At 42.4% G+C, this 22966-nt stretch overlaps 1 protein-coding gene across 6 annotated transcripts in view; it reads right to left on the reverse strand.

Annotated features, from left to right (window-relative positions):
- LOC127568808 (collagen alpha-1(XII) chain-like) overlaps positions 1-22966 on the reverse strand; it is a 275536-nt gene that overhangs the window by 153590 nt on the left and 98980 nt on the right. For all 6 annotated transcript variants that reach the window (XM_052012994.1, XM_052012992.1, XM_052012989.1 and 3 more), the window contains 7 exons: positions 21638-21784; positions 16921-17060; positions 12136-12265; positions 10040-10185; positions 3263-3392; positions 1804-1943; positions 441-570 (listed from right to left, as the gene is read on the reverse strand). In XM_052012994.1, coding sequence (XP_051868954.1) covers positions 441-570; positions 1804-1943; positions 3263-3392; positions 10040-10185; positions 12136-12265; positions 16921-17060; positions 21638-21784 — 963 coding nt within the window. The remainder of the gene's footprint in view (positions 1-440; positions 571-1803; positions 1944-3262; positions 3393-10039; positions 10186-12135; positions 12266-16920; positions 17061-21637; positions 21785-22966) is intronic.

A 22966-nucleotide genomic window follows, 5' to 3' on the forward strand; every position in this document is an offset into this window, starting at 1 on the left:
AAACATGGGCAAATGAGACCAGCTCAGATGGGAATCTTGGTCAGCATGGACCAGTTGAAGGGCCTGTTACTGTGCTGTATGACTATGACTCTATGACTCAAAAACTTAGCATTCCTTGCTCTGAGAACAACAAACCGAGTCTCCAGTCTATCTGAAAAACTGGAGTGTTTCACACCTGGATCTATGGTCATAAACCTCATCTCAAACTTACCAAGCTGCCAAGTCATTTCTGATTTGCACACCACCCTTGCATAGAATCACGGAACGGTACAGTACAGAGGGAGGCCATTTGGCCCATTGAGGGCAACAGAAGAGCATTCCATTTAATCCTATTGCCCCATTCTTTCTCCAGCCTCTCCAATTTCTCTACATTACCAAAGAGACATGATGGGTGACATGTGAAATGAAGCAGTCAACACATGACTAAACATCCTACTTACGGGTGCTTTCTCTTCCAGACAGGGGAGCTGAAGTCCCTTCATCGTAGACTGCTGATACCGAAACATCATATTCCGTTTGGGACACAAGTCCTGTCAGTGGCACAGAGGTATCGCTGCTGGGAACCTCCAGCTATCAGGTTAGAAAGAGCATTGTTTGCTTGGATAACAAAATAGATTTCTACTAAACTAGAATAGCAAGAGTAAAGATTGAAAGGGAGCTTATCCAAATCATTGATGCTTGTCCTCCTGTCAAAGGCACTGCTTTATTGTACCATAGCAGTAGATTGGTACCAATTGATTCTGTTAACTCACTTGGTTATATTTTAGACAACATTGTGGGATCAAAAAAGTTACAGCACAGAAGAAGACCATTCAGCCCAACGTGTCCATGCTCGCCAGAAAATGAGCTAATTAGACACCTCCCATTTGTGACTGGTAGAGATTTGATATACTGTAAATGAGATTTTTATTCCAAGAATCCTTTTAACAACTTGAATTCAAATTCCCCAGAGCCCTTCACCTTCAAGAATTTCTCTTCTGTTTGTAGAATCTGGAATTGTAAAGCTGGTATTACTATTGTGAAACTTCAGGATTGCCATAAAAACACAGACAGTTCCATAACATCCTTCGGAGGAGGATGCCTTCCAGCCTGCGTGTGACATCAGCACCACTTCGATGCGGTTCACCATTAAATGCTCCCTGAAGTGGCAAAGCAAGTCCTTCAGTTGTACTAGATGCTGTTGGTTGCTCAAGCACAATGGGTAGTAAGGGATGAGCAATAACTACCAGCAGTCCTGGCATCCGAATGAGTAATTTATCTTTTTGTTTTGGTGGAATGAGGGCTGCCTCTACTTCATCATGATACAAATTGTCGAGATAGACATCTCATTGGCGATTTCCATAGAATAGAATCATAGAACAATACAGCACAATACAGGCCCTTCGGCCCACCATGTTGTGCTGACCTTTAAACCACGCCTAAGACTATCTAACCCCTTCCTCCCACATATCCCTCTTATTTTAAATTCCTTCATATGCTTACTTAACAATCTCTTGAACTTGACCAACGTACCTGCCTCCACCACTACCCCAGGTACATTGGTCAAGTTCAAGAGATTTCATCTGCTAATGCTAACTGGATGTGGCCTGTTTCTGATACCTCCTGATACTTTAATAGATTCAGTTTAGGGCTTTCAAAGCCTACTTGACTGCTCTGTGAGACACTTGAGCAAGCCATTGAGTTTGGTACCTCCAAGGCCAATGATGCTCACATCGCGTGAATGAATTAATAGATATTCGTACGAGCTGCTTAAAAAAAGGACTGCTTCATGTTTCTAATTTTGCAATGGAAAAGTAAGCTCACCTCCTTTGTGACCTCATCTCCCGCTTCAGCATATCGAATTATGTACTTAAGAACTCTGCCTGGTGCACGATCCCAATGAGTTCTCATGCTGCTGTGACTGACATCAGAAAACCGAATATTCCTGGGTCTATGTAGAGGCACTGCGGGGGCAGGATTAAACAAAAGATGCCAACAAAGAAAAACAGGTGCAAAACCTCCATAAAGTAAGTGAAAATAAGATCGAAAATACTGCTCGCCATGATCTGTCATGGGTCTAAATTCTGGCTAGTTTATTTCAGCAGGTTTAAATCCTTCAGGGTATATCTTTTCCATGAACACATGAAACCAGATGTTTAGTGTTGATACAGGAACAGGATTTGGTTGATAACATGAAAACTCTTGGATGACATCAGTTCCTTTGCAATGATCTTTTCCATGGTCATTTTCTTTGCAAAATATTTTTTCTACAGGAATTTGCTTTCCACTTTTTCACTTGCCACAGCAAAATATTATTCTGAAAATATATAAAGAAATCCAGAACAAATGTACTTCCCCATTTCAGAACTAGGCTATGATTTGCAATAGACACTCCATTCAGTGTATAGGAAAGCCCCCTTGTTATAAAGCCTGGCTTTCCATTAGCCCTTGATTACATTTTACACAGACTGCTGGTGATTTGTATGCAGCAAGTTCCGACTTCCCCACAATTCCTCTTCTGAGTTGTACGTCTTGAATCCAGAGTGGATTATCTCACCCTGCCCAGCACCACAACTCAATCCCTTCATCTGCACCTTTCTGAATACCCTTCTGTTATTTGCTCAGATTGCAAAGTGAAATTCCTCCGAGTGAAACATTAACTAAATTGATGAGCTGCTTATTTGATGAGGATTATTTATTAAAGAGGGATATGGTGGAATTCCATATCGTACAATAAAGATAGACTCTTGACCTCACAATCTACCTTGTCGTGGCCCTTGCACCTTATTGTCTGCCTGCACTGCACTTTCTCTGTAACTGCGACACTTTCTTCTCCATTCTGTTATTACCTTTCCCCTTGTACTACCTCAATGTACTGATGTTCTGTGTGGAAGGCATGCAAAACAAAGTCTTTCACTGTTTCTCAGTATATGTGACAACAATAAACCAACTACCAATTCAAACAGATTCCCTTGCTGCAGAAAGAAAGCTGATGATTCAGGATGGAGAACATTCATCAGCCTTGAAGCATTAACTCTGTTTCTCTCTCCACAGATGTCGCCTGACCTGCTGAGTGTTTCCAGAATTTTGTGTTTTTATTTCAGATTTCCAGCATCTGCAGTTTTCTTTTAAAATTTAGATTTATTCACTTGTTCTTAATACTGCCCAGAAGGATTCAACCCCTTGATTTCACACCTTCCCTCGGCACTTTTTTCAGACAAGCTCTTTAAGTGTCAAAGTGAATAATTCTGAAAGTTGCAGAAGTAATGCAAAAGTGTCTTACAGGTAACTTCTTGCACACTCAGTGGGTCACTAGGGATGTCTCCATACAGGGCATGAATTGTAAGCGTGTATTCAGTATTTGGAAATAATTCAGTCAGCTTTACATCAGTGACATCTGCGCCAACCTTCAACTGCAAGAGAAAATTTAAAACATTTGTAAATAATAGTGAATCTACATTGCTGTAAAAATCACAGTAGATCAGTCCTCAATCTTTCCCACAGATCGGAATTGCACGTTTGTAAGAAATATTTAGCCCCCAACCCCCAGTAACACCAGTCAAAAAAAAGTCAGTTCTGACAAAGGGTGTCTGACCTGAAACATTAACCCTTGTTTCTCTCTCCACAGATGCTGCCTGACCTCCTGAGTGTTTCCAGTGTTTTCAATTTTTTAAATTTCAGATTTCCAGCATCTTCAGTTTTTTTGTTTTTGAAAGAGATATAGATAATCTGGTCATTATCACATTGCTGTTTGTGAGATCTTCCTGTGCATGCATTGCCCATTACATCTGTACCACTGTACAGCAGTGACTGTGCTTCAGGAGTACAGAAGAGCACAAGAAAACAGGACACCAGCCCCTCAAGCCAGCCAACCATTTGACATCATGGCTGATCTATGCTGTCCTCAACTTCCCTTCTGTGCCAGCTCCTCAATTCCCTGATCTTTCAAATATTCATCTATCTCCAGCTTAATAGATCTAATGATCTTGCATCCACCTACCCTCAGAGAAGAAATGTCTACACACCTCAGTTTTTAATGTCCAGCCTTATTTTGTCCCCATGTATGTGCCTCTCCCACTAGTGTGAACATCTCAACATTTACCCTGTCAAGCCCCTTATGTCTGAATAAGATTACCCCTCATTCTGCTAAACTCCAAGGTATACAGACCCAAACTGTCCAGCCTCTCTTGATAGGACGACTGTCTCACCTCAAGAATTAGTCTGGCGTATCTCCTTTGGACTGCCTCCATTGCTACTCCATCCATTTCCAGGTTAAGTGACCAAAACTGTGTCCCATAGTTTCTCGAATACTTTTCCCCTTATGACTGGGAGTTTTACAAGTTCCTCCCTGTTATTTGAAATCAGCCCGTCTATGACCTTAGGTATATTTGCAGTGTTCTCCACAGCGAAGACAGTTTGATTTAACATATCTACCTGTTATGGATTCCCTGGCGTCATTCTCTGGAGGTTCCACACTTACCCTAGCTGGATCCTTCCTATTTATATATCTCTTACTGTTTGTTTTGATATTCCACATAAGTTTTCTCTCAAAATCAATTTTCTCCCATCTTTTGAGCTTTTTAGACTTTCATAGCTGGATCCTAAAATCTTCCCAGTCCTCTGGCCTACAACCAGCACTTGCAACCTCCTATGCCCTATTTTTTGATTTAACTTTATCCTTGACTTCCTTTGTTAACCACAGATTGTGCCTCTTTCTCATGGAATCCCTCTCTCTAATCAGGTAAATTCCTACAGAGTGCTATGGACCAGCTGCTTGAGTATCTGCCACAGTTCATCTATTGACCTGTCTCTTAGCTTATTTTCCCAGTCTACCTCAGACAACTCTACTGTTATACCATTATAATTGCCTTTATTTAGTTAAAGACAACAGTTTTGGTCTTGTGGTACTCAAACTGCATCTGGAATTCCATCACATTGCGGTCATTACCTCCTAAGAGATACTTAAGCACAAGATCTCTTCTTATTCCTTCCTCATTATTCATGACAAAATCTGAATTAGCCTGTTCCTGGGTAGGTTCCCTGACATACTGTTCTACGAAGCGATCCATGACGCACTCCACAAATTCTTCTTCCATGATACACTTGCTAGTTTGATCCATCCAATCAATATGTTGATTAAAATCTCCCTTGACAATAGTAGTTCCCTTCAAACATGCCCCAAATATTTATGTTTCACACTGTTGAGAGGTCACATTTTGGGGACATAGACCTCTCCCACCCTTGTCTTCTTTGTAATCTCAACCTAAACCAATTCTACATTACTATCCACTGCCTCTACATCATGACTCACCACTGCTTGATTAACAACACTAGCCCAGCACCTTCCCTTTTGGCATCTTCTTTTGGAACATTGTATAACCTAGAATACCGAGCACCCAGTCTTGGCTGCCCTGCCAACGCATCTCCCTCGCAGCTATTCGATCATACTCATTAGTTGCTATCTGGGTTGTCAACTCAGCTATCTTATCACAGCAAGAAACGAGCTGCTGGAGGAACTCAGCGGGTCAGGCAGAGTCTATGGAGGGAAATGGACAGTCGACGTTTCAGGTTGAGACCCTTCAGCTGCACTGAAAGATAGAGAGGACATAACCAGTGAAATGAGATGAGGGACAGTGTTGGGGCAAGAGCCAGCATGCAATAGGATCCAGAATGAGGAGGGGTTGATTGGAGATGGGCAGACAGACTCAGTTGAGGGAGGGAAGTGTGGGAATAGCAAAAGTTTTGACCTCCAATATTTTATTGCAGTCCGCAAAGTGCTTTGAGAACAGATTATCTGTTGAAGAAAAACATTGGTCAAAACATTGAAGAGAATGTTCTCATCTTCTTTGAGTTAGTGCCATGGTATCTTTTGCAACCATCTCCGAAGGCAGACAGGATCTCTGTTCAACACTACATCTGAGAGATGGCATCACTGAGAGTGTGGCGCTCCCTTAACAGTGTCTGTTTGGATTATTTACCCAAATCTCCAAAGAAAGGTTGGGCCCAACAACTCAGGCCACTGGACCAAGAATGACAGTTCACAATGAATGAATCCTCCCACTGAATTGTTGCTCAACAGTTAATATAGTCCGTGTGTGAAGCAGCAACTTATTTAGATTATACTAACTCCATGGCTGCCCTCCATATTCTTTTAATAGCACCACCCATCCCTAATGAAATACATACCAAACCAAGCATGGTGTCTGTGCCACATCCCAGAACTTGTGGGTGGCACAGTGAATGTTTCAATGCATCTGCAGCAATTTTGATTTTCAATGTTTCGGTGGAAGTCTGGCAAACATGAGTTAACTTGATTTATGTATCTTTCAAGCAAAGAGAATGATTTGAGCTGCAAAGTATTTACGGGCATATCACTCTTAAAGGGGGGAGTTACTACTCTGTGACTGAGATATAACTGCAGACGATGAATGAAGCTGCTTGAACGTTCAGTAAGACAGAATGAAACAATGTGCGATTCAGCTCTGAGCTCACCTTTCATTTACATTGGCTTTCTTAGAAACTTAAGGAGATTTGGCATGTCACCAAATATCTCTGACAAACTTCTACAGATGCACTGTTGAGAGCATCCTGACTGGTTGCATCAATGCCTGCTATGGCAATTGCAATGCACAGGAATGCAAGCAAGAGGCTGCAGAGAGTAATGGGCACAGCCCAGTCCATCAGGGGCACAGCCCTTCCCACCACCGACAGCATCTATAGGAGGCGCTACCTCAAGAAGGTGGCATCTGTCATCAAGGATCCCCACAATCTGGGTCATGCCCTCTTCTCACTGCTAACATCAGGCAGGAGGTACAGAAGCCTGAAGTCCCACACCACCAGGTTCAGGAACAGCTACTTTCCGACAGCCATCAGGTTCTTGAACCAACCTGCACAACCCTAACCCTACCTCAGCAACGGAACACTACGGACCTCCTCTTGCACTGCCATGGTTGTTTTGCATTAATTTCTTGTTTTGCATATTTTTACAATCAAATTCCAATCTCTTTCAACAATGGTTAATTATTGAATGTAAAAGTATACGGTGCACTCAATTCATATCAAAATGTTACCAGATATCAAAAGGAATGATTGTGAGATATAATGGTATTGCTTTTGGCTGCCAGTACAATGATTTCTAATTACAGGCTTGCTGGTGGCAGCTTATGTGTAATGGGAGCAAAATGACTTCCAATCTGGTTCTTGAACATTTCCTGAAAGATAGCAAAGGTTCTTATTTGATCATTGAGTTCCGGAGTAGAAAAATATCAGCATAATATGGCTTTCCTTCTCAGATGCTGTAGCTTAAGATAATCGCTTCAAGTACACTTTATTTATGAATGGATTTGAACACAGCAGTCAGAACTGAAGTGCCTTGGGAAAGGAACAGAATCATTGGTTCAGCTTGACATAGATATCGAAACCAAGGCTTGGTCCAGTATACTTGTCCCTGTGGTGAATATCTTTTATAACTTTTCTCAAGTTACAGGCAACAATGGGAAACTTTCATGCCCTCCTTTCCAAAAGGCATTAAAAGGTGTAAGGAGGGTGTGGGAACACAATATTGAAATAAAACATAATCATATCAAATGGTGTAGCAGACCTGAAGGGCCAAATGTCCCACTGTTACTTTTCATTGTGTCTACTTTCATATGATATACATCCCTTTTCAATAACTTTTCAATTTGGAGGAACGGAGTTGATGACATAATATTGCTCTGTTTCTACTGAGAAATTTCACTCCAGTTTTTTTGCCTTTTTTTTGTCTTTTTTTTTGAAATTTTCTTTTTAGTTTGGTTTGATTATTATTTACAATTTGTTATTGATTTGAGGATTTTTTTTGTTTCTTTTATATGCACAATAAATCTTTTTCTTTCCTTTCTTTTATATTATAGTCATCTACTAAGAGATCGTGAGATCTAAAGATTTTTTTTATATATTTTATTATTCTTTATGATTATCCATGCCATGATTGTTCTCTTCATCTCTTTGTATTACATGTACATCGATGTTATATATTAATCTGTATTAATTTGGAAACTAATAAAAAGATTGAAAAAGAAAGGAAAGGAAGTGTAGAACCAGAGAAGTCACCGTGAGACTATAAATGGGATGTAGGATTAGTGCAAGTGGGTGCTTGATGGATGACACCATTTCTGGGCTGAAGGTCCTCTATCCATGCTGTATGACTCTATAACCAAGTCTGGTCATCACAGAGACTGAAGCAATGAGCCTTCCTGTAATAGCTGCTCACACCTCTCCACCAGTGGAGGAGCAATGGAATTTGTCATACTCACTACGGAACCTTGATTAGACCATAAGACAAAGGAGCAAAAGTCGGCCATTCGGCCCATTGAGTCTGCTCCGCCATTCTATCATGAGCTGATCCATTCCCCCATTTAGCCCCACTCCCCCGCCTTCTCACCATAAACTTTGATGCCCTGGCTACTCAGATATCTATCAATCTCTGCCTCAAATGCACCCAATGACTTCGCCTCCACAGCCGCCCGTGGCAACAAATTCCACAGATTCACCACTCCCTGGCTAAGCAACTTTCTCTGCATGTCTGTTCTGAATGGGCGCCCTTCAATCCTGAGGTCATGCCCTCTTGTACTAGACTCCCCGACCATGGGAAACAACTTCGCCACATCTACTCTGTCCAGGCCTTTTAACATTTGAAATGTTTCTATGAGGTCCCCGCTCATTCTTCTGAATCCATAGAATCATAGAATCAATACAGGCCCTTTGGCCCACAGTGTTATGCCGACTTTTAACCCTCACCTAAAAACTATCTAAACCCTTCCCGCCACATATCCCTCCATTTTAAATTCCTCCATATTCTTATCTAGCAATGTCTTGAATTTGACCAATGTACCTGCCTCCACCACCACCCCAGGCAGCCAACCACTCTCTGGGTAAAAAACCTTCCTCTGATACCTCCCTTGAACTTCCCCCCATTACTTTAAAGCCATGCCCTCTTGTATTGAGCATTGGTGCCCTGGGAAAGAGGCTCTGGCTGTCCGCTCTATCTACTCTCCTTAATTCTAATTCTTCTGATTAGTTGAGGACATTGACTTGAGTGAGATTCAGGAAAGAAAAAGCTTCTGTAAAGAATGGCCTTTGAGGCTGCCTGTTGAGTATAACATTACCCAACCAATGTGCCTTAAGGCAATGCTGTAATCTATTTGTGTAGGCAATATTTTGCTGATTAATTTTATTGGTGACACACCCAGAATCAGTGTCACCCTTTGTAAATCTTTTGGCACTGGTTACATACACACAAGTAAACACCACAAGAAGGCTCCAATGGTTCAGTCCATCCACGAGTCTTAATTTGCCAAGCCCTTTTAAATACAAGCTGATATTTTCAATCAACAAATAAGGCAAAAGCCTGTGTTGAAACCAGCCAATTATACAGTAATCTTAACACTTCATCAAACAAATGAATAACTCTCTGAGGCTGTCATTTTTATATTCAAAACTGAAACAGCTAGGATAAAAAAAAATGTGAAGTGATAAGGCAAGCAAAAATGATTGGCTTTGCAAAAAAAAATAATCATTACAATATTCGACTTGTGACCCAGAAGCCTAAACCAATAAACCCGTGAAATTCCAACATTCCAATATGTATTGAATTTAGTTTAAACAATCTCGAAGCTGCCAGTGTGCTGTTAAATTTCATCTGGTTCCACAATATCCTCCAGGGAAGGAAATCTGACATTCTAACTCAGTCAGTCTGGTTTACAAGTGACTCCAGTCACACACCAATGTGATTAACATTTAACTGCCTCCCCAACAGCCGGCAACCCACATTAGCTCATGAGAAATGCTCACCACCAACATCTCTGTGAACAGTTAGGGCACTGGCAACAAATGTTGGTCTTCCCCCCCCCAGTGCTGAGATTTTGGGCACCATCAATAATCAGATTTTTTCTTCACGTACAAACAAATAAGGATTTGTGGAGTCAGTGAAAAAAAAATTCTCTGAATGACATTTAAAACAAATAAAACTGACACATGCTGCTGAAGAATGCAGGAAATTTGCTTAAGTGTTTTCCAATACCTCTTTCTCTGCAGTAGGTGTGGAGGCATTAATTGGCGCATAAAGTAACATATAACCCGAGGCTCCACTTGCTGGTTCCCATCTGGCATTCATCGTGGTCGGAGTAATGTCATAGACATTAAGGTTCCTTACAGAAGGGATGGGCACTGCCAAGAAAGTCATTGAAAATTATAATCAAATAACCCAAACAGCCACTCTTTAAACAACTACTTGTAATCTTCTGGTCTTCAAAGCGAAGGGATCGAGGAAATATTTCCACTTCAGACATCTAATGGGCACTTTTTCCTGAATGGATGTCTTTGGAGAGGGAATTGCTCTCTGTCAGGTAAAGCACTCTGGGAGACAGTGACTACAACAAGAAAAACAAAGTGAAAATCATGGGCAAGTCCTCTCCAGTATCAGTGCCAGGACTCTCCAACCAGGGAAAAGAACAGTTAGATCCAGGGTGGTGGTTTGGCACAGCAGTTAGTGCCGCTGCCTCACAACTCCAAGGACCCCGGTTCGATTCTGACCTCTGGTGCTGTTTGTGTGGAGTTTGCATGTTCTCCCTGTCACAGTGTGGGCTGCCCCCGGGTGCTCCGGTTTTCTCCCACATCCCAAGGATGTGCTGGTTGGTTAATTGACTGCTGTAAGTTGCCTCTATTGTAGGCAGGAGAGTCAGAGGGGAAGAAACATGTTAATATGAGAGACGTAACCTCTCAATGCACGGATGGGTGCTCGATGGGCAGTATGGACATGGTGGGCCAGAGATCCTGTTTCTATGATGACAAACTTCCTCCCCACACCCCAACAATGCACCTCTGTTCCAGCAAACCCAGATGCTTTGCGTTTCTCACATCAGTTCTCTGCAAACTGCAGATGAAACCGATCTTACAGTCAAAAGCAGGAGGTGACACCCATAAACTCTCTCCAGGTTAAGCTGAAGAAACATTGACCAACCCACTGAATCACCCAACAGGTACAAGCAATGATCTTGGTCTGATGATTCATGAACTGAATACTCTCATGGCCTGAATTGGTAAATTGGTTTATTATTGTCACATGTACCGAGCTACAGTGAAAAACTTGTCTTGCATACTGATCATACAGATCCATTTATTACAACAATAACAGAATGCAGAATAAAGTGTTACAGTACAGATAAAGTGCAGTGCAGGTAGACAATAAGGTGCAAGGTCACAATGAGGTAGATCGTGAGGTCAAGAGTCCATCTTATCGTACTAGGGAACCATTCAATAGTCTTACAACAGGGGGATTGAAGCTGTCCTTGAGCCTGGTGGCATGTGCTTTCAGGCTTTTGTATCTTCTGCCTGATGGGAGGGGGGAGAAGAGAGAATGTCCAGGGTAAGTGGGGTCTTTGATTATGTTGGCTGCTTTACCAAGGCAGCGATAAGTGTAGACAGAGTCCATGGAGGGGAGGCTGGTTTCCGTGATGTGCTGAGCTGTGTCCACAACTCTCTGCAGTTTCTTGCAGTCACGGGAAGAGCAGTTGCCCTTTGATCATTTATTGACTTTTACTTGGCCATGAGAGATGTTAGATTGGTGAGCAAATACCATTGTTCTCTAATATCTTTCAGGAAAGTTCACTCGCCACTGGTCAGACCAGCAGATAATGGGTTGGAAAATAACTGTGCACCGGAAATAAACAGCTTAGTAAAGGATGTAAATGGCAAAAAGGTGGCAGATGGAGTATAACTTAGGTAACTGTGAGGTTGGGTACAGTAGGAAGATCAGAAAAGCAGGACATTATTCAGTGGCACAAAATTGTCAACTGTTGGTATACGGAGAGGTACATACAACAGAGAAAGTTGGCACGAAGATACTGGGGGCTAATTGGGAAGGTACGTTGAACATTGGCCTTTATTTCAAGACAAATGGAGCATAGAAATAATTGTACAAGGAATTGGTGAGATCACACCTGGAGTGCAGTTTTGATCTCCTTATTTAAGAAAGGTTATAACTACTTGGGAGACAGTGCAAAGAAAGCTCACTGGATATTCACTTTTTCCCTGCAAGGAAGGGGCTGTATTATGAGGAAACATTGTGTAGATCGGGTCAATGTGGGAAGGACAGAAAGAAGAAAGGAGTTGACTCACATGTGGTCTCAGTTCCTTCAAGTGGGTCACTGACTTCACCTTCCAACAGTCCGTACACATTAACCACATACTCCGTGTCAGGTTGTAGGTTCGTCAACACTGCGGTCCTGGTTCTTCCACTTACTAGAACCTGAAACAGCATATTGTCACAATTAAAGCGTCAACACTGTACAAATGGGAAAACTAAAGAACCCAACCAATGCATAGACAGGGTGAAGGCTGTATAGTTCATCCACCCCACTCCACACATAGACTCGAAGTTCACCAACATGATGTTCAATACATCTCCATGGAATTTTAAGAAGCTATTTGAAATGTGCGTTAATACCTTCGATGAATTCTCACACAAATGTCTGGTGTATTCATTACTGATGTTATACAGCATAGAACCAACCACTGAACATGTTGCCCACCAGTTTCATTTCCCGAAAGCTCTGTAGACATTTCCCTCAATGCCTGAAGAAACACTGGAGTGAGTCTATCATTCTATCCCCCAGTTAATTCTTTGTTATATGCTACAGCAAAATGACTGAGCAATATTACAGTAATGGGGCATTGGACTATAAAGGTTATAACCTTTTATTTTACTGGAAAGGGTTGGTTGTATTCGTTTCGATCTTTGGTTTCTTCAGCCCATGTCTGAAAAAACCAAAGGCTTACATCTAAGCAGAGCTGCAGAATTTTTAGTAAATGGCAGCCAGGAAGACTAAATTCCAACTGAGTCTTGGTTTTATTTTGCTAACTAAAAGGTTCACCTTCTTGCAAGAGTTGGACACCGTGTAGTGTAGCGGTTAGCGTAACGCTATTGCAGCACCAGTGACCCGGGTTCAATTCCGGCCGCTGTCTGTAAGGAGTTTGTACATTCCCCCTGTGGGTTTCCTCCGGTTTCCTCCCACATTCCAAAGACGTACGGGTTAGGAAGTTGTGGGCGTGCTATGTTGGCGCCGGAAGCGTGACGACACTTGCGAGCTGCCCCCAGAACACTCTACGCAAAAAGATGCATTTCTCTGTGTGCTTCAATGTACATGTGACTGATAAAGAGATCTTATCTTATACCACAACATCAGCAGATGGTAAGATCATGGCATAAGTAAGTTGAACCATGAACAATTTGGTATCGCCATATTGCACATGCTATCCCTCTGCTGTGACAGGGTGGAGGGGACAGAGAGGAACTTAACAATAGCGCAAGCTCAGAGGGGTAGAAATGTTCTGTCATGAACTGAAGACTTGCTCTGTTGTAATAATGGTCATTAATGGACTGTAGGATGCACTTGTAGAAGTTAACGTCACTGACTGCTGGAGGCTTATTGTCACATATAACGTGTGTGGCAGGTCTCAGGTACCAACACAAAACTGACGGGAAAATAAGTTGTAAGGGAGACCCACAAAGGGGTGTCGACAGCTTGAGTGGGCAAGTAGGTGGCAAATGGAGCAAAATGAGGACAATTGTGAGATCATCCACTTTAGTTGGATGAAAAGCAGAATATTGAGCGGTTGTTTTTTACACAGAGAGCGGTGGGTGCCTGGAATGTGCTGCCGGGGTGGTGGTGGAGGCAGATACGATAGAGGCATTTAAGTGGCTTTTAGATCGACACATGAATGTGCAGAGCATGGAGGGATATAGATATTGTATAGGCAGAAGGGATTAGTTTAATTAGGCATTTGATTACTAGTTTAATTAGTTCAGCACAACATCATGGACCGAAGGGCCTGTTCCTGTGCTGTACTGTTCTATGTTCTAATATTATTATATAGACTCATGGTGTGACCACACCCATGTTGTGTATGGTTCTGATCTCCTTACTTGCAATAGAGGATATGGGATTGTGGGTTTGTCCTGCAGAGTCATAGAGCCATTCAGCACAGAAACAGGCCCTTTGGCCCAACCCATCTGCATCAACCAAGTTGCCTACCTGAGCTTGCCCCAATTCAAGATGCATGGTTGACTTGAGATTTCCCCTCACAGATGGTTAAATCTTTGGAGTTCTCTACCTCAGAGAGCTGTAGATGCTGAATCATTCAGGATATTCAAGGTTTGGGGGAGATCTTTGGACCACAGGAAATCAAGCACTATAGAGATCAAATGGGACCACAGCCAATAATCAAGCACAATTTAATTGAACGGCGGGGCAGGCTCAGGTGGCCAAATGGTTTACTGCTGCTTCTATTCTGATTTTTTTTTTATAATTTCCCACTACAAGTATTCGAGTTGGTTCCAGTTTGCTAACATTACAAATCCCATTCATAATAAAACCAGAAAATGCTGGAAAAACTCAGCAGGTCAGGCAGCATCTGTGGAAAGAGAAACTGTCACTATTTCAGGTGGAAGACCTTTCATTAGAACAGAGAAGAGAGAAAGCTTCCTCAGTTCTGCTGAAGGGTCTTCGACATGAAATGTTAATTCTGCTTCTCTCTCCACAGATGCTGCCTGACCTGCTGAGTTTCTCCAGCATCTTCTGCTTTTATTTCAGATTTCCAGCATCTGCAGTTTTTTGATTTACAGATCCCATTCACTTCAGCATATTGATTGCGGTAGGTACTGGAAATGATTTGGGCTGCAAGTAGCAATGCCAAAACAAATCACCAAAGTAGAACATGTATTCTGGATGCACAATGGAGTAACTTCTGCAATGGTCCCAGCGCAAAACATTGCCTGATGAGTCTTAAGTGGAAACCAAGAGAAATTTTAATGAGGACTGCCTGATATTTTATCCATAGGAGCATGTGGGACATCCACACCAATATCCCAGCATAAACTCTCAACATGCCTCACAACACGTCTTTCTTCTGTAGGCCTGACCTCCAGAAAGCTGGATAGCGTTTCTGACTGAAACACTGTTACAAATTTCACATTAGCATTTATTTTCCTCCCTTTAACTGGATCCCTGTAGGCATGTGTGCAGGGGATATGAATGTAAAATAAACATTTTGACCACAACTGACCCTAACCTGACATCTTATTTGTAATGTTCTCAGAAATTATTGCCTTTCAACCAAAGCCAATTGCCTGTTGGGATCCCATTTCTTTGATGTTTATTTGCTCTTGAAATGGCTGTTAAAAAGGGCAGATATTTATTTATTTGGTCAAGGATGTTGGCATCACTGGCTAGGCTTCCTTTTCGGGTGTCCACCTTCCCCATTTGTTTGGGACAGACAGATCCTTCCCCAGTCCCACACTGAAGAATCCCAGGATAGCAATTGTCGAGCAGATTCCTGTGGCCCAGAACTTACAGCCATTAAGGGGGTTGCTTGCACTTGCTGCTGACCTATGATAAGGTTCTATAGTGGTTCTCCTATTCCAAGCTTGAGACACGGTGGTGTGCTGCAGGTAGTTCAGCTGTTATGCAGCTCGATCCTGACCTCTGGTGCTGTCTGTGTGTAATTTGCACATTCTCTGTCATGACCACATCCCGAAGACATTGGGAGGTTAATTGGCCACCGTAAATTATGCCAAGTGTGTAGGTGATTGGTAGGACAAGTGGGGGAGTTTTATTGGGCATGTGAAAGGGAACGGGTTACAAGGAAATAAGAGGAGAGAATGGGATTGATTGGATTGCTCTGAGGGCTGGCATAGATGCAATGGCCTGAATGGCCTCATTCTATTGTTAGGAAGTATGAGAACATGAGGTTGGAGCAGTTGCAGAAGGCACAATGTGTTAGCAGGCTCAGGCTGCGGTACAAGTCCATCCTGTAGGTCATACAAATGTTAACAGTTCCAACCTGCCTCAGCCAGGACTGTTAAACCTGTCAAAACACGATTTCTAACATTCAGAAACATTGGAAATGTATTAGAAACTATTAAAGACTACTAAAATACTACAAATATTATTCTAATTTTTCAATGTAAATTAACATAAATAGACTTAAAGAAACCTAAATGATCGAAAATTCTCCTTAACTCCTCACAGCCGATCTCCACAATTACTGCTGGTGCATCAGGTCTAACCTGAGCAGGTTGTTCCTGGGGATTGTACACCACACCTGCCCCATCTCTAAACTTTCACCTGAGCGCTGGTGGGTTAACAACCGTGGATATATCCAGGCATGTGCATACAGGCGTGGATGTTGGCCGTCAGTTTTGCAGTGATGTCAGTGAACACCAACAGTCTTGTTGAGATTTTCACACAAAATCTGAGCCTTCCTCGCTGCAGTGGGGCTCATTCTGATCAGTAGCTAAATGCAGTGGAACTGGACATAGGGTCCACATTAATAGCAGGGAGAATGCCTGTGAAGCTCACTAAAACTAACCATACGGAGAGTGGATCCATGCTACCAATCAGCATTTGGGAAGAAAAATTGCAGAGATAAAGTTGCATTTGCTAAAACTCAGATTTACAATCAGGAGGCAGCTCGAGCATTCAGAGCAAAACCCAACTCATCAATAGGGGCCTCAATTGCATTTAAATCACCTTGCGGGTGGGCCATAACAGGCCCCTCCCACAAAAAGGAGGGGCTCCACCTCCTGTATTTTTTCCGAAGTACAAGGTGTCCCACAGTTTCATTTTCGGAAATCCAATGGCCCTTGATCTGAGAGGTTGACTGGCCATGTTAGATGGCAACTTAGAGCCAACAATATGACTGTAGGTCCGGAGTCATGTAGAAGCCACCCTGAGTAGGGACAGCATCACAGTCATCTCCAGTAGGACTTTATTCAACAACTTGAAATTAAATTGGATTGGTACCTTGGTGAGATTCTTTGGATCAATGACCCAGTCCTTTAGTTACTGCTCAGGTAAGTTAACCATCATGTTAACAAACCCCACGCAAAAGGAAGCCACTCACCTCCTCGGTTTTGCCTCCGCTCACAGGGCGGTACTCCACTCTGTACCTATCCACACTCGAGTCGGAGTGATCCCATGTCACGCGGAAGGAACGATGAGTGGCATCAGAGGTCACCAGGTTTCTTGGAGGATCTACGCCACCTACAGCAACAGATGTTAACACGGGTCAGAATGTATGAACTGACCACTCTCGCCTCTAACTGCCTCTTGTTCTTCCCTCCTCTACTGATAGATCTTTCAAAGAATCACGGTTGCTTTCCAAGAGTATCCCGAACATGCTCCCTTTACCTCCTAGAAGGACGAGGGGTCTAGGCTATGGAATACCACCACCTGCAAGTTCTCCTGCTATCATGCACCATCCTGCCTTAGAATATATCGTATATCGTCCTTGAGGCAAAATCTTGCATCTCCACAGGCAGCAACCCTGGGGGAATACCGTCACCCTACATACTCCACCAGTTCAAAGTGAATGCTCACTGTTGTCTTCTCACAGCACGGTAGTGTAGCGGTTAACATAACACTATTACAGCACCAGCGACCCAGGTTGAATTCTGTTGCTGTCTGTAAGGAGTTTGTACGTTCTCCCCAAGTCTGCGTGGGTTTCCTTGGGTGCTCCGATTTCCTCCCACATTCCAAAGATGTACAGGTTAGGAGCTGTGGGCGAGCTATGTTGGCACCGGAAGAGTGGTGACACTTGCAGGCTGCCCCAGCACATTCTCAGTAAGGCAAAAAGACGCATTTCGCTGAGTGTTTCAATGTACACGTGACCAATAAATATCTATATCGAGGGCTCCTCAGATGGGTATTAAACCCTAGCCTTGCTCGTCAACTCCACATCTAGGGAAATGTACTTTAAAACCATCACCCACTTAACTAAGACGTGTTGTCTAAGATTTATTCTAAATGTACTTTTCAAACTGATGGTTTTGATCCAAATAAGATTCGAGGGTTTATAACTTACACAATTGGATATACCCTTAAATATTTCTCACTAGATTTCTTCAGGTTATATCTCTCCAACCCTCCTTGTAGCTCATTCCAGACATCAGATCATGGGAAATTCTCAGTGCTTATTTCAAGTATTCTACAAATCATTCCATACAAATTTGCAGTCATTCTCTGTCTCATTTTTCACTTTGCTTATTTCTGCCAGTGCTCTTTGAAATGACTAACATCAACCCCGGAGAATGAACCAGTTCCCGCATTAGTGCCTCATGTCAGTGGTAATTACCATAAATCCCGCCGCAATACGGGACACTGGCAGTGTAAAGTTCACTCTACATTAGCACGCCAAGCAATCCCAGGGTAAAATCTATCTGCGTTTGTCAGTATTTCCAAGCCTTTCCCTTTTTGCATGACTCAGTGAAATAGAATGTCAACATTGGGCCAAATCGCACTGAATCCCACTCCTACCCAATCTCCCACCTGAACCAGCCCCACAGCCACATGAAGCTTTCGTGACCACACAGCTCTGAAGCTCTTGGCGTATCACTGCCTCAGTCATTCCCTGACGCAGAGCCATCTAGGAGTGGTGATTAGGCTGCTGGTGGAGGAATGTAGGATGTTGCCCACCTCTGCACTTCACTGATCCAACTTTCCTGATTCACGAGAGACTTTTGGAAATTGTTGAAAAAATACTTTAGTGATTAAAATATCTAAAAATTATGAAGAAATTCAGTTAAGAAAGATAAATTGAAAAATGTTAGATTATTTTAAATTAATTCAGCATAAGAGTTGCAACAGTGATTTACACTTGTACAAGATGCCGGTGAGGCCACACCTGGAAAATTGTGTTCAGTTTTGGACGCCCTGTTATAGGAAAGACGTTGTTAAGCTGGAAAGAGTGCAGAGGAGATTTACGAGGACATTGCCGGGACTCGAGGGGCTGAATTATGGAGAGAGGTTGAGCAGGTTGTGACTTCATTCATTGGAGCGTAGAAGAATGAGGGGTGATATCTTGGAGGTACTTTTCACCCGGGGGTGGTCCGTATATGGAATGAACTGCCAGAGGAGATGGTTGAGGCAGGTACATTAACAATATTTAAAAGGTACTTGGACAGGTACATGAACAGGAAGCATTTAGAGGGATATTGGCCAAATGTGAGTAAATGGGACTAGCTTAGATGAGTATCTTGGTCAATATGGACCAGTTTCCATGCTGTAATAGACTCTTGTTTCTACTGTTCTTTGAGGAAAAGGGTTCCAAAACCTCAAAAGCCCCATACATATCTAACATTTCTGTGAACACTTATTTTTAAAGTGATCCTTCGATCTAGGTCCTCCCACAGGAGGAGACATCCACTCCCCCTCCGCCCTGTCCAAGGGCGGAACAAGGGGTCAAATGTGCATTGGGCATCCAATGTGTTTCCAGTTTCCACACATCCAGAATTCTCCGACATACCAAGCACAGCTTGGAAAGGTTCCGGCCACATCGGCTGTGATTTAAGGCTTAAAAATTCACAGAAACAGGAAGCTGATGAATTGGCTCCCATTAAAAAAAAGAGCCCCACTTGAAGAGCACAGGTGCAGGTTCTGGCACCCAACGACTTCTTCCCCCTCCCCCACCCACCTCCCCCTCTGGCCCCAGAGGAAGCAACAGTACTGATCGAGTCCAGTCTGCAGACTGATTTTAATGCAGGTAACTTAAGACGAGCTGTAAATCCTGTTCTGGAAAGTATGTGAAGTAACAAGATACTGTTTTCCCATCAGATAATTCAACAGCGCTCCGCTCTTGGGATTACAGCACTAAGTTATGAAAATGCAGATATCGCACGGATAACAGGCTAAAAAGCAGAGCGGTTCTAAATAGATCTATTCGAAGATAGGTCTTTTTTTTATATGTGTCAGTTGGAATAGAAAATGACAGAGTGCAGCTTCTGTTTTTGAATTACAACAAGGCCTTTCTTCAACATTTATGTTTAGTGAGAACATTGCAAAAAAAACCAAAGGAAATAAAACTTAAAACAGCAGCACTCTGTGTCCAACGCCCAGCACAGGGCAGCTCAAGTGGCGCAGCTGGTAGAGCTACTGTCTCACGGTTCCAGCGACCCAGGTTCGATCCTGACCTTGGGAGGTGTGGGAAGTTTGTGTGTTCTCCCTGTGAACATGGGATTTTCTCCCCAGGGCTCCCCCATCTTCCCACATCCCAAAGACATGGTGGGTTAATTGGCCAATGTAAATTGCTCTTAGTGTGTAGGTGAGTGGGAAGGCTGATGGGAATGTGAAAAGAATAAAATAGGATTAGTGTAGACAGGTGTTTGAAGGATAGTACAGACTTTATGGGCCAAAGGGCCTGTTTCCATGTGTATGACTGTGTCATCTGAGTTGGCATCTCAGTGTAGTACTGAAGGAGAACGTACTTAGTGAGGTTTCAAATGAGTCATTAAACTGAAACCCCTATCATCTCCCTCATGTCAAGAGAGTTTTAGACACATTCTTTATAATAACCAGGTCAATATTTATTCATCAGCTAAAATTATAATGAGAGATTGGGTAGGAGTGGGATTCAGTGCGATTTGGCCCAATGCTGACATCCTCGCAAATCTCCTCTGCGCTCTTTCCAGCTTAACAACGTCTTTCCTATAACAGGGCATCCAAAACTGAACACAATATTCTAGGTGTGGCCTCACCGACATCTTGTACAAGTGCAATTAAAATTATAAAGCTATAAGTTATAATTGGATAATTTAGCTTAAGTTGCTGCTTTTGAGAAATTGATTGTCATATTCATGATATTTCAGTACTGACTATACTTCACTAATGTGCAATTCTTTGGGAGTTGTGATAGGTGCCAAATGAATTGAATTTCTTTCTGCACTTCCTTTAGGAGCAAAAAAGAAATGTCTTCATCCAGCAATATGTTTGCCTTCACTTTTTCCTTCAGAATTAAATGGCATCAATATTGGGTCAATGCCATTGCTGCCTTCCTGATTCACAATATTTACTTCAACCTTTGTTAAGATGGTGCACAAAGGAACTCAGCTCAGGGCAAAAGATGAGGGCCACATCGCTGAGTCTCAGCAACAGAATATTACATAGGAGGACAGTCTCACTGAACCAACGACTTCCATGGGGAATGCAACGTTTCTCTTCTCTTTTGGTTCCTCAATCCAATAGGGAAATTTAGGAATGCATCCTACACACTTACAATCCTTGGGATAGATGAGTACAATCTTTTTCATTTTGGAGAAAATGCCCGTAACTTATCGTATACACAGTAACAGGGGTGTTATGAATCAGTTAGGTGAAATCACTGGAGAAGTTAAGGATCGTTGTCTTATGTGGGGTGTTCATAAAGCAGAGTTGTAGTCCTACCAGAGAAGAGGCTGCACTTGACATTATCTTAGAAAATGAGCAGGTGGCAGAAGTGTTGCTTGGGGAATACTTTGAAAGTAATGACCCTAATTCTATGAGTCTACAGTTGTGTTGGCGGAGACAGCTTAGCAGTCCAGGGTTGGGATGTTGACACCATCTGAGATATTTGAAGAACAATAGGAGATGAAGAGAATATATTTTAAAGCAACATGTTGTTAGGATTGAAAATGTTCTGTCTGCAAGGGCAGTGGAAACAGATTCAAAAGTAACCTTCAGAAGGCAGGAGGATAAATATTCAAAAATGTAAAGAATTGCTAAGCGATTGAGACATAGCCAAAAGGCCTCCTTGATACTGCTCCTATGCACAGTGCTTATTAAATAAAAGATTGAAATAGGTTTCATACTTGGCCCTTTCACACTGTTGCAGAGGTTTATGCTGAGATCATCAACAATTTCGGAGAGCAGTGAAAAGTCAGCCACGTTGTACATGTGGATGTTGTCTGGATCCGTTGCAATCTGTTTCAGTTCAGCTTCATCTGCATTCTTAATACCTAAAAAATAGCATCAGAATTGACGATAGTCAGCAACTACTGACAAATCCAGCACATTGACTTCAAAACCGTCCTTTCTCTCTGATAGCACCTCTAGTGTCTTTCCCTCCTTGTAACTCTGCAGCTCCCTCCAATCCACCCTTGTCTTCTAACTCTGACCCACTCCGTGTTATACCTCCGATGTTGTGCCGAACTAATTAGACTAGTAATTAAATGCTGAACTGAACCAATCCCTTCTGCCTACACCATATCTAATCCCTCCATTCTCTGCACATCCACGTGCCTATCTAAGAGCCTTTTGAACACCTCTATCATATTTGCCTCCACCACCACCCCTGGCAGCACATTCCAGGCGCCATCAGTATCTGTGTAAAAAAATTGCCCTGCACATTTCCTTTGAACTTTCCTCCTGTCACTTTAAATGTATGCCCTCCAGTATTAGACATTTTGACCCTGGGAAAAAAATACCGGCTGTCTATTCTGTCTATACCTGTCATAATCGTATAAATTCTATCAGGTCTAATACTCTGGAATTCTCCTCAAACGCTCTGCCCCACTTCAGAAGCTGCCCATTGCATCCTGTGGTTCCCCCTTCCCCCTCCCCTAACCTACTGCTGGGACCTGCTGTTAGCTGGGATTAGGTAAAGATAAATTCCTACCTTGGAGCTGAATGCCTGAGAAGGGTGAATGTTGACAATTTTTGCTATCCATTAATCATAGCAAAGATATACATCTAACATTCTAAGGTTCTAATTTACTGGTCTGGAAATACAATAGCTATGTTACCGGACAAACAATCAAGAATACAAGTTTAAGTCCCACCTAAGCAGTTTGAGAATTTGAATTCAGATTTGCAAAAGCAGTGGAAATCAAAAGCCAGTATCAATTAAAGTGTCAGATTGACACACGTGTCTAATTGGTTCTCTAATCTTTATTAGTGACATAAACTCAGAATTGGTCCTGTGATGAGTATCATATTGATTGTTGACCTTATGGAAAAGCTGATCATACAGTCTGCATGGATCAATTGGCTTTGGGATATATCAGAATCAGGTTTATTATCACCGACATTTATGTCATGAAATTTGTTGTTTTGCGACAGTAGTACAGTACAAAGACATAAAAATTATTATAAGTTACAAAATAAATAGTGCAAAACAAAAGGAATAATAATGTCCATGG

This window comes from Pristis pectinata, chromosome 3 (assembly GCF_009764475.1).
Source record: "Pristis pectinata isolate sPriPec2 chromosome 3, sPriPec2.1.pri, whole genome shotgun sequence".
NCBI classification, from domain to species: Eukaryota; Metazoa; Chordata; class Chondrichthyes; order Rhinopristiformes; family Pristidae; genus Pristis; species Pristis pectinata.